The 11436-nt window shown below is 51.1% G+C and overlaps 1 protein-coding gene across 5 annotated transcripts; it reads left to right on the top strand.

Moving 5' to 3' along the window:
- Positions 1 to 1012: 1012 nt before the first annotated feature.
- Positions 1013 to 9692, top strand: LOC122373483. Of its 5 annotated transcripts, none has more exons than XR_006255053.1 (3): positions 1013 to 1484; positions 1794 to 2236; positions 9367 to 9692. XR_006255053.1 is itself a non-coding variant. In XM_043351590.1 (3 exons), the coding sequence occupies exon 1, from the start codon at positions 5145 to 5147 to the stop codon at positions 8475 to 8477; it is 3333 nt and encodes a 1110-aa protein (XP_043207525.1). In that variant the 5' UTR covers positions 5006 to 5144; the 3' UTR covers positions 8478 to 9057; positions 9367 to 9447; positions 9649 to 9692. The 5 variants fall into 5 exon arrangements, 2 of the variants coding, with proteins under 2 accessions (XP_043207525.1, XP_043207523.1); XR_006255052.1 differs by having other exon boundaries at positions 1794 to 2274; XR_006255051.1 differs by having other exon boundaries at positions 1794 to 2312.
- The last annotated feature ends 1744 nt before the right edge of the window (positions 9693 to 11436 follow it).

The raw sequence follows: 11436 nt of genomic DNA, 5'->3' as shown, positions 1-11436 counted from the left end.
TGTTTATGTCCACGTCAGCCCAGTTTGGCACACATCAGCTTCAAATGTCCACGTGCGTCTTCATAAGGGGGGGGGGGGTAGTGCGCGCATTGTCACCGCGGAGAATACCACGCACGGCGTCCTCGGCAGGGGGGGGGAAGCACCTGAGTCTCCGGGGGGTCAGAAGGTGCTCGTGTCCGCAACAGGGGGGAGTGCACTCGTCCCAGTCTCCATCGGGAGTGGCCGGTAGTCCTCGGACCGCGAGGCAGGATTACCCGCTCCAACAATGGTCAAAGGGCGATCGCTTAGATCGGGTGACACAAACGTTCAGGCACATCCCGCTATCGGATTCAGGCACATCCCGCTATCGGATAAGTCCGAACTGGATAGGTCTCACCGGCGTGTAGACGCTGAGCAGTCAGCTGTTGCGCTCGGAGAATCTTATACTGACGCCAGATGTAGGCCGTCGCGCTCGGAGAATCCTACTGACGCCAGATGCAGGCCGTCGCGCTCGGAGAATCCTACTGACGCCAGATGCAGACCGTCAAGCTTAGGCCGTCGAGCTCAGAGCATCCCACCGCTGTCACCAGATGTAAGCGTCTAGGCCCGGCCGCTGGCGTCAGAGGCACACGCCGAACTCGGAGCCAACCAAGCGTGTATTCAGCAGACAAACCAACAAACTGAAACGCCCTAGAAAGAAAAGACAAACAACTGTCACAATCCCGACACATACAAAGCCGGCACGAAATATCAAAACCCGTTATTAGAGAATGTGAAATAAAATAAACAGTAATTATCACGAAAGTTGAAACCCACCGTTCAAGCAGGCGCAATCCAAGCACATCTCGATCCTCGCCATGTCGCGGCGCACCGAATTCCCGCTCTGGACGCGACGGGGGCTCAACGGAAATTCGGCTGCTCTCTCATTGGTCAGAATAAGCGGTTACCTGATTGGCTCTCGCGTGGCGCGCAGCTACATCATTGGACGAAATCATTACAGGAAGTCTAAAACTCTTCGGATAAGAAATGTAGTTGCCCTCTAGCTATAGCAGCAGTCTAGCGCCGGCAGTCACGCTATAGCAGCGGTTTAGCGTTCGATCGTCGCGACATCTATATTAGTTAAGCGCCGATAGTCACGCTATAGCAGCAGTTTGGCGTTCGATCGTCGCGACATCTATATTGACCGAGTGTGATTACGCGTGGGTATTTACAAGTACTCGAATGTGGCAGGTACTTTAAATACTCGAATACCATTCTGATGAATATTTCCACGGTTTTCTTTGAATGCTATGAACAATATTTTGTACAACGTTTTCCGAAACAAATAATTCTGCGTTTTGTGTTTCACGTTTTCGAATCTAAGAACCTAAAACATTGTGACGTGTCAGCAGTTTCGGTATGATAGTGGTGGGCACTGTCGTGTTCCTGCCACGCCCGTTTTGTGCGGCCGACATTCTTGTTCAGGATTGTTTCTGAGGATGGTTTGATTTCCCTGGCGCTAATGAGTGAGTTTAGGAAGTGAAATCTTGCATAACTCTATGTGGATTGAATCAGATAAATGTCCGTTGTTGATGGTGATATGAAACTAGCAGATTTACCGTGATCTCTGTCTGATATCAGCACTTGAACTCTGCGCTGGATTTGTATTTGTTTGCCGCATTTCATGTATGTAGAGCTAAAGGTCCGCGATAAGGCCTAGAAACTAGAAAGTATTTTGAGAATGTTATTTTGTTTAAGGCTGTGAATAGCCAAGCCAAAGGTGTTTCAGGTTTGTCCGTGTTTTGAGTACCAAACTGATAACTTTGTTTCTGCAGGAATAATATGAAGAGACTGTTTCGACCGTGTGTCAGAGGGAATCAGCCCCCAGTTAGTCCGGCATGAGGTGCACACAGTCAGTAAGTTTAACCGATTGAACTGGTCGTTTCAGTCTTATGATAGTATGTGCCTAGTATGTGCTACTTGCAGTCGAAATGTGTCAAGGACGAACGAGTATGGGTCATGTCAAGGTCTAATCGTCAGATCGAGTGTGGCTCAGTTGTTGTGTTAGGGAAGAGCTCACTGCTGCTATATGTGACGATTGTTCTGACGTGTTGCAGAAACGGATCTATAGACAAGATGAATACAAGGTCCTGTGTTTGACTACACCTGTTTTGGGACGGAGACATGCCGGAACTAACAGTTTTGACTGTCTGCTACAAGACTGCTCATCCGACTGCAACTGGAGTGCATCTACCACGAGACTGCTCACCCGACTGCAGTGAGTGCATCTACCACGAGACTGCTCATCCGACTGCAGTGAGTGCACCTGCCACGAGACTACTCAATGAAACGCAGTGAGTGCCATCTAAGAACTGAGAATGCATAAACTGAAGTCCAGTGAGTTGAAGGCTGAGCTGGAGAGGCGGGGTCTTAACACTAAGGGGACTAAAGCTGAACTATGTGAGAGACTAGAAGCTGCAGTTGGGGATGAACTTGTTGATGCTGGTGCTGACCCTGATGCTCGTGATTTGGAAGGTGTACAGCAATCTGATGGTGCTCATGTCGTAGTGGCAGCCAATGTAAACTCAAACATGACTGATAAGGATTCAGGTGTTAAAACCGATGGTTGTCCTGCTGCTGTTGATAGTGGTAGATCTGTCACTGATGTTGATGGTCAGAGTATAGGAGTTGAATTAGGTGTGAGAAGTGATGTTCTTTCGCACGAACAGGTTGTGCATCCCCAGGATAGTGCATCCAATGTATCCAGAGCATCCCGTTCCTCTACCTCCTCGGTCAGGTCTAGGATAGCTAAAGAAGCAGCAAACAGAGCTGAGTTGGAGGTCAAGCTCAAGCGTATGACAGAAAAGCAAAAGCTGAGCAGGGAGTTAGCCAGATTGCAGGAAGAAAAGGAGCTGCTTGAGATAAATGAAGCCCTTGATGTGTCCAAAGCTCGAGAAGTTGCCTTGTCTGAACAAGTGAAAATGATTGAACGCTCTCAACAGGTGCAAGCAGAGGCGAACATCACTCAACCTCAGTCCGGAGTGCACTGTCAGCAACAACAGCAGGTACTGACGACCCAGCCTCCACATGGAGTACTACAGCCGCAGATGCAAGAGCGAAGACAGTTCGTGGAAGCTCAAGGAGCTCCGACGACTTCGGTGAGCGCTAGAGGACCAGTTCTCGGTCAGGTCGCCAGTCAGGAACCACTCACTTCAGTAGGACAGTCTTTGGTGTTCCAGCACAGGTTTTCAGACGCTATCCCGGATCAGTATGCTGCATGTTCACAGGCATCACAATTAGCAGGTCAACATGTCGTTCAACATGGTGCTATTCCACACTTCCCACCGATAGATGAACAGAGCATCCATCAAACTACCTCGCGTCCAGTGAATCACCAGGTCGGCGAACGAGTCGTCCGCTCGGCCGGCGCACACACAGTTTCACACTCGTCAGGGGAGAGCGCTCAGCGTGCTCTCGCTGGGTTCATGCGTCTTCCATCAGTGGAGATAGCGAGATTTGAAGGTGACGTCACTGAATATCCCCAGTTCATCCGAGCATTCGACTTGAAGATCGCGTCCAAGTTAGACGACCCTGATGAGAAGTTGTACTACTTAGAACAGTACATGGTTCCTGGTACAAAGCCGCACCACATCGTGTCTGCTTGTATGTATCTTCAGGAGGGCTACGACGAAGCCCGACGGTTGCTAGATAGTAGATACGGACGGCCTAGTACTGTATCAGCGGCGTTCATTGCTCGTCTAGAAAATCACAGTCAGATTCGAGCGGATGATGTACAAGGACTTGATTCTTTTGGTATCTTGCTCACCAAGTGCAGGAACGCTCTGAGTAGTTGCGGCACACACGAGACTCTTCGCGACCCCAGGACACTGAGAACAATCGTGGGGAAGCTCCCTGGGCTACTGATCAACAAATGGAGACACAAAGTTGATGACATCGAAGAGATTGGAGGTCGAGAAGCGAACTTTGACGATTTGGTCGCGTTTGTAACAAAGGAAGCGAGAGTTGCGTCTAACCCCACATACGGTAGGGACATGTTTGGCGGGAACCCCATGAGTAGGACACCGGTGACACGAACAAGTCCACGGATGAGCTCTGGTCGAGCAGTGGTAACGGCGACTCATGTCACGCCGCGTCCCGAGGAGAGCCACTGCGTATTTTGTAACCGACGAGGTCATGATGTGTGTGAGTGTGAGAGTCTCTCCGCAGTCACGAGTCAACAGAAGCAAAACTTCGTCCGGGAGAAGGCTCTGTGCTGGAGCTGTCTGAAGCAAGGACATCGAAGTCGCGACTGCAGGCGAAGAGCGTCGTGCAGGACATGTGGAAGGCGACATCCAACCTCACTACACTGGGAACGATCTGAACAGTACGTGCGGCAATATCAGCAACAGAGTGGACAGCACCCGGATCGAGACGACACTCAGCATCAAAGGGAGGAACAACAGCCACGAGAAGGACAACAGGGCCGTCAGCATGACCCATCACATGTTGTCCAACATCAGCATGGACGTGGACATGAGCTGAATCACACCCAGCAGCAGCAACGAGAGGGGCCTACCGACGCCGCCAGAGTAACAACATGTCAAACAGCGGGTGAGTCTGAGGCTAGCAAGCCAGTTCTCCCTGTTGTGCCTGTTGTTGTTCGTGTTGGTACGAGTACGTGTCAAACATACGCTTTTCTCGATAGCGGCTCGACACATTCCTTCATCTCCTCAGCGTTGATCAAAGAGCTCAACATTGACAACATGCCACGCAAACAGCTTTCACTGACGACAGTCGACAGAAGCACGAAGGTGGAAACACATGTAGTAGAGGGAGTAACGGTTTCGGACCTACGTGGGCGGCACGCGCTCCGGCTGCCTCCGCTGTTCGAATTGGAGCGTATCCCGGTGGACCCAGAGGAGTTCCCCAGCCACCAGCTCGATGTCAGTAGGTGGGAACATCTCACAGGAGTAGAATTCGAGCAGGCAGACGCCACATGCGTTGGACTTCTCCTCGGCGCCAACGCGTTTCTCAGCATGGAGCCGCTACAAGTGATACCCAGTCGCAACGGAAGCCCGTATGCTGTGCGCACGAGGTTCGGCTGGATCCTGAGTGGGGTGACGTCTTCCTCAGCCACAGACAGCGGAACAAAGGTCTACAGAACGTCGGTGAATGACATCGAAGATATGATACAAGGAATGTATAATCGGGAATACGAAGAGAACCTCAACTCAATGAAGAGAGGCCTGTCTGAGGAGGACAAGAAGTGGCTCACGGTGATGGAGGCGTCCAAGAAAGTTGACAGAGGACACTACCAGTTCAGCATTCCGTTGAAGGATGAAGACGTCGTACTGCCGAACAACCGTGTCCTGGCAGAGAGAAGACTGACGAGTCTAGGTCGCCGAATGAAGAACGATGTTGAGTTCGCTGAGCAGTACCGAGATTCTGTGGAAGAAATGATCGACAAGGGATACGCTGAGCCCGTACCAGTAGCAGACATTCATCGTGACGACGGCAGAGTGAACTACTTGGCGCACCATGGAGTGCGCCACGCGTCAAAGAATCGCATCCGCGTCGTCTATGACTGTGCTATGAAGTACGGCGGTGTCAGTCTGAATGACTGCTTACTGCAAGGCCCCGACATGACGAACTCGCTACTCGATGTCCTGATGCGCTTCAGGATGGAACGAGTCGCCTTCATGGCTGACGTGGAAAGTATGTTCAACCAGGTTCGGGTGCCAGAGTCTGAGCGCGATCTCCTCAGATTTCTGTGGTGGAGAGACGGGCGCCCCGACTCTGGTGTGGTAGAGTATCGGATGACTGTCCATATCTTCGGAGCGAAGTCTTCGCCAAGTGTGGCGTGCTACGCCTTGAGAGAGACGGCGACGGACTTCGCAGAAGAGGTATCACCTGAAGCAGTGAAGACTGTAAACAGCAACTTCTACGTCGATGATGTGTTGAAGAGCACTGACGACGCTGACATGGCCATCTCGTTGGCTCACGACCTGAAGACGCTGCTGGAGAAAGGTGGGTTCAGTCTCAAGAAGTTCACCAGCAACAGCTCGGCGTTTATGTCCTCGATCCAGACAGGCGACAGGTCAAAGGTGATGCAGACATGTACAGGAGTCGGTGAAAGTCTACCAGAAGAGCGCGCCCTGGGCGTAGTCTGGGATACAGAGAACGATCTGCTGAGGGTATCTGTCAACGCGACCAGTCTGCGGGCGAAGCCGTTGACCCGCAGAGGCATCCTTTCAGCAGTGAGTTCTATTTACGACCCGCTCGGTCTCGTTTCGCCAACGATAATCTGTGGCAGGAAGATCCTACAAGATCTCTGCAGGACGAGAGAAATCTGGGACAAGGAGATTCCAGCTCAACAGCGCAGCGACTGGATGAAATGGCTATCTCATCTGGATGCTACTCAAGATCTGTGTGTCCCACGGCATCTGAAGCCAGCTGAATTCGGTGGAATGGCGACGCTCCAGATGCATCATTTCAGCGACGCTAGTGAGTGGGCGTATGGTACAGTCACCTATGCTCGCTTCACTGACCAGCAGGGAGATGTCCATGTCGCTTTCGTGAAAGGTACATCACATCTGGCTCCACTGAAGAAAATAACGATTCCTCGTCTGGAGTTGATGGCTGGAGTGACGGCGGTACGTGTTCGGTTGCTGATAGAGGACGCGATGGAGCTCGGTTCGGAGACAGAACATTTCTTCTGGACGGATAGTACTACCGTTCTCGCATACGTGCAGAACACTGCGACTAGATTCCACACGTTTGTCAGCAACAGGTTGGCGATCATTCACGATGGATCAAAGACTGAGAACTGGAGGTTCGTGAGAGGTGAAGAAAACCCGGCCGATGACAGTTCACGAGGTGTTCAGAGTGAGAGGTGGCTTTCTGGACCGGCCTTTCTTCGGCTTCCAGAGGAGCAGTGGCCCATGATGCCTCCAACCAAGGTGAAGATAGCGGAAGAAGACCCTGAAGTGAAGAAGGTGAAGGTCTGTGCAATGAAGGTGTCAGAAGAGAAGATGAAGGATCCAATCGAAGTGCTCATTCGTCATTACAGTAAGAAGCAGGCTCTTCTAAGGGCAGTGGCTTGGCTGCTGAAGGTGAAGAAGAGATTGCAGGAAAGAGCGACAAAATCGCAGGGTCGAAAAACGGAGCGTCCATCTCGACTCCAGCTGATAGATCTCGAAGAAGCAGAGAACTGTGTCGTTAGGTGGGTACAGGAGCAGAGTTTCCCTGATGAGCTGGAGACACTCCGCAATGGGAAGGAAGTGAAGGGAGCTCTCAGTAAGCTGAATCCATTCCTGAGTGATGGGATCCTCCGAGTTGGCGGACGTTTGAAGAATGCTGATGTCACCCTGGACCAGAAGCACCCAATTGTACTCCCGGATTGCTATTTCGCCGAACTAACTGTTCAACAGGTGCATGAGAAGGTCGGACACTCTGGACGTCAACATGTGTTAGCTGAGATACGGAGACGTTTCTGGATCGTGAAAGGGAACTCGATCGTCAGACGAGTGATTGGACGTTGCCTCGGATGCCGCCGACGACATCGCCCACCAGAATCTCAGAAGATGGCGGACCTGCCGAGTGACAGAGTCACAGCGGAAGAACCTGTATTCACTCGAACCGGAGTCGACTATTTCGGACCGTTTTTTGTCCGACAAGGACGGAAGCAGGTGAAGAGGTACGGAGTCGTTTTTACTTGTTTGGCGGTGAGGGCCGTCCACATCGAGGTCGCCGAAAATTTGTCAGGAGATTCATTCCTGTGCGCCTTACGTAGATTCGTCGCACGGAGAGGTCACGTCAAGGTGCTCAGATCAGACAAGGGGACAAATTTTGTTGGTGCCAGTCGCGAGCTTCGAGAGGAGTTGGAGAAACTGCGAGCCAATGAAGATGTGCTGCATCGTACGCTGTTGAATCAAGGAGTAGAATGGAAATTCAACACAGCCGCAGCGTCCCACCACGGAGGTGTCTGGGAACGACAGATACGCTCAATCCGAAGAATCCTGGGATCATTGCTGGACTCGCAGACGTTCACGGAAGAAACTCTGTTGACTCTATTGTGTGAAGTAGAGGCAATATTGAACAGTAGGCCACTCACCCCAGTATCCTTAGATCCGGTTGATCACGAGCCACTCACTCCCAACCATTTGCTGATTGGTACCGGCAGCGTGGTGATGCCGTTCGGGGTTGTAGGCCAGAGTGACTCAGATAGTGTCAAACGTTGGAAGCAGGCGAGGTATCTCGCGAATCTGTTCTGGAAGCGGTGGCGAGCAGAATACTTACCGTTGTTACAGGAACGACCGTATAGGGTGACAAGGAAAATGACTAACCTTGTTGTAGGAGACGCGGTTCTAGTTGTTGATGATGCTGTGCCGCGAGGCCAGTGGCCATTAGGAGTAGTGGAGCGAGTACGAGTCGGAGCAGACGGATTAGTGCGCTCGGTAGAGATTAAGACCAGAGGCGTCACGCTTCAGCGACCGGTGACTAAGCTGATCAAGCTGTAGGCGAGATCGTGTACTCTGTATGGAAGATGTTCCTGTGCGTCATGTTCGTGTCGTAGACTAAGGTTGAAGCCATGTGTTGCGTGGTGGCTTCAAGGGGGCGGGTGTAGTTGCCCTCTAGCTATAGCAGCAGTCTAGCGCCGGCAGTCACGCTATAGCAGCGGTTTAGCGTTCGATCGTCGCGACATCTATATTAGTTAAGCGCCGATAGTCACGCTATAGCAGCAGTTTGGCGTTCGATCGTCGCGACATCTATATTGACCGAGTGTGATTACGCGTGGGTATTTACAAGTACTCGAATGTGGCAGGTACTTTAAATACTCGAATACCATTCTGATGAATATTTCCACGGTTTTCTTTGAATGCTATGAACAATATTTTGTACAACGTTTTCCGAAACAAATAATTCTGCGTTTTGTGTTTCACGTTTTCGAATCTAAGAACCTAAAACATTGTGACGTGTCAGCAGTTTCGGTATGATAGTGGTGGGCACTGTCGTGTTCCTGCCACGCCCGTTTTGTGCGGCCGACATTCTTGTTCAGGATTGTTTCTGAGGATGGTTTGATTTCCCTGGCGCTAATGAGTGAGTTTAGGAAGTGAAATCTTGCATAACTCTATGTGGATTGAATCAGATAAATGTCCGTTGTTGATGGTGATATGAAACTAGCAGATTTACCGTGATCTCTGTCTGATATCAGCACTTGAACTCTGCGCTGGATTTGTATTTGTTTGCCGCATTTCATGTATGTAGAGCTAAAGGTCCGCGATAAGGCCTAGAAACTAGAAAGTATTTTGAGAATGTTATTTTGTTTAAGGCTGTGAATAGCCAAGCCAAAGGTGTTTCAGGTTTGTCCGTGTTTTGAGTACCAAACTGATAACTTTGTTTCTGCAGGAATAATATGAAGAGACTGTTTCGACCGTGTGTCAGAGGGAATCAGCCCCCAGTTAGTCCGGCATGAGGTGCACACAGTCAGTAAGTTTAACCGATTGAACTGGTCGTTTCAGTCTTATGATAGTATGTGCCTAGTATGTGCTACTTGCAGTCGAAATGTGTCAAGGACGAACGAGTATGGGTCATGTCAAGGTCTAATCGTCAGATCGAGTGTGGCTCAGTTGTTGTGTTAGGGAAGAGCTCACTGCTGCTATATGTGACGATTGTTCTGACGTGTTGCAGAAACGGATCTATAGACAAGATGAATACAAGGTCCTGTGTTTGACTACACCTGTTTTGGGACGGAGACATGCCGGAACTAACAAGAAATATGACACATAACTAAAGAAACATTGGTACCGATCAATATCAAATAATAAAATAGTCATTACAAATCAGTATCATAACTAAATAGCACTAAACACGCGACAACAAACCAAGGACATTATTGCAGCACAGGACGAATTTAGAGTTGCGACTTTCACTTCTGGTAGGCCCAGTATCCGCTCGCATAACATGTAAGCGGAAATCCGCTTACACATAATCATATATTGCATAGTACCTACTACCCCCGATCCCCGTCCTGGTCTGACGGGATACGTACGAGCGCATGTTTATAGTGCCTGCTATTAGGTGTCACATGTTTTTTTTTTTTTTGTAGCGTCCCCAGCAAACATGCCCACATGGGTCCCATATGGGGTGAACATGGGCCAGATGGGCCCACGTGGGACATGGGCTACAGATGGGCTACCCATATGGGCCCCATATGGGATAAAAATGGGCCAGATGGGCCAAACGCATGTGGGCTGGAGATGGGCATCCCATGTGGGTCCCATATGGGGTGAACATGGGCCAGATGGGCCGACGTGGGACATGGGCTACAGATGGGCTACCCATATGGGTCCCATGTGGGCGCCGCGTGGGTCCCATATGGGGCCTACGTGGGCTGGCCCATATGGGTCCCACGTGTCACCCACTGCCATTCCCATGTGGGACCCATATGGAAGAGGTGGGGGGCCCATGTGGGCCCCATATGGGAACCATGTGGGCATGTTTGCTGGGTCGTTCACTGCATAGACCCCGGGGAACAGGGGGGGGGGGCAGTGGGGGCGCTTGCCCCCCCTCCAACTTGAGAGCCGAGTGGGCGCCGCCCCCTCAACATTGATGCAACGATGAAGGATCTCTGCTCACTTTTATGGACCTACATGTCTGTTTTTATATAAACATCAGCACAAGGTATTTCTCTTGCATGTGAAGTGAATGGTTTCTGCTGACTCGGCATCGATTTAAGAACACCTGCTATTATCATCCCACTTTGATTTTATCTGAACTTGATCATAACTTTGGTAGGTCAGATTTTATACTGGACCATTTTGGTTCCGGATGGTATTTGATTTGGCGTGATGAGAACATTATGACGTACAACGGTGGTAAAGTCGTTGATTGATACAGGTTTACTCGCTCCGGTGGGAGGCAGTAGCGGCGGAACACCTTCAATTAAGTGGAGGGGGGGGGGGGGGGGGGCACTGCCGACTTTTGGTCCCATTCTTTCCATGCAACGCCCATAGGGCTAATGTTAAAATGCCCAAATCAGAGGGGGCACGGTGCCCCGGTGCCCTCCCCGTTCCGCCGCCTATGGTGGGAGGGCGGCGTGTGGGACTCAGAAGGAGACTAATGGCTTGTGTTGTGCCTTTGGTAGGACCCTCAGTATCACCGATGCAGGGCCTTCAGAGCCTCCAATTAGGGGCCTTTAGAGGCACTGGTGTGGGGTCCTCACATACGCCCGTGTGGCCCCTCAGAGGTGCTAGTGTGAATCCCTCATAAGCACCGGTGAGGGTCCTCACAGAATACAGACGCCGTTGTGGACCCTCAGAGACACTGGTGTGGGTCCGTTACATGTGGGTGTGTGGCCCTTAGAGCTGCTGGTGCGAACCCTTTAAAAGTCGGCAGGGGGCCCTCAACGACCGGGGAGGGGGACCTCAGACCGGCAAGGGGCCCATAGAGGCCGGCGGCATCTTCAGAAGCCCCGTG

The sequence above is a fragment of the Amphibalanus amphitrite genome, unplaced genomic scaffold (genome assembly GCF_019059575.1).
Source record: "Amphibalanus amphitrite isolate SeventyFive unplaced genomic scaffold, NRLGWU_Aamphi_draft 001503F_arrow, whole genome shotgun sequence".
Taxonomy (NCBI): domain Eukaryota; kingdom Metazoa; phylum Arthropoda; class Thecostraca; order Balanomorpha; family Balanidae; genus Amphibalanus; species Amphibalanus amphitrite.
This window is presented reverse-complemented; position numbering and strand designations above follow the sequence as displayed.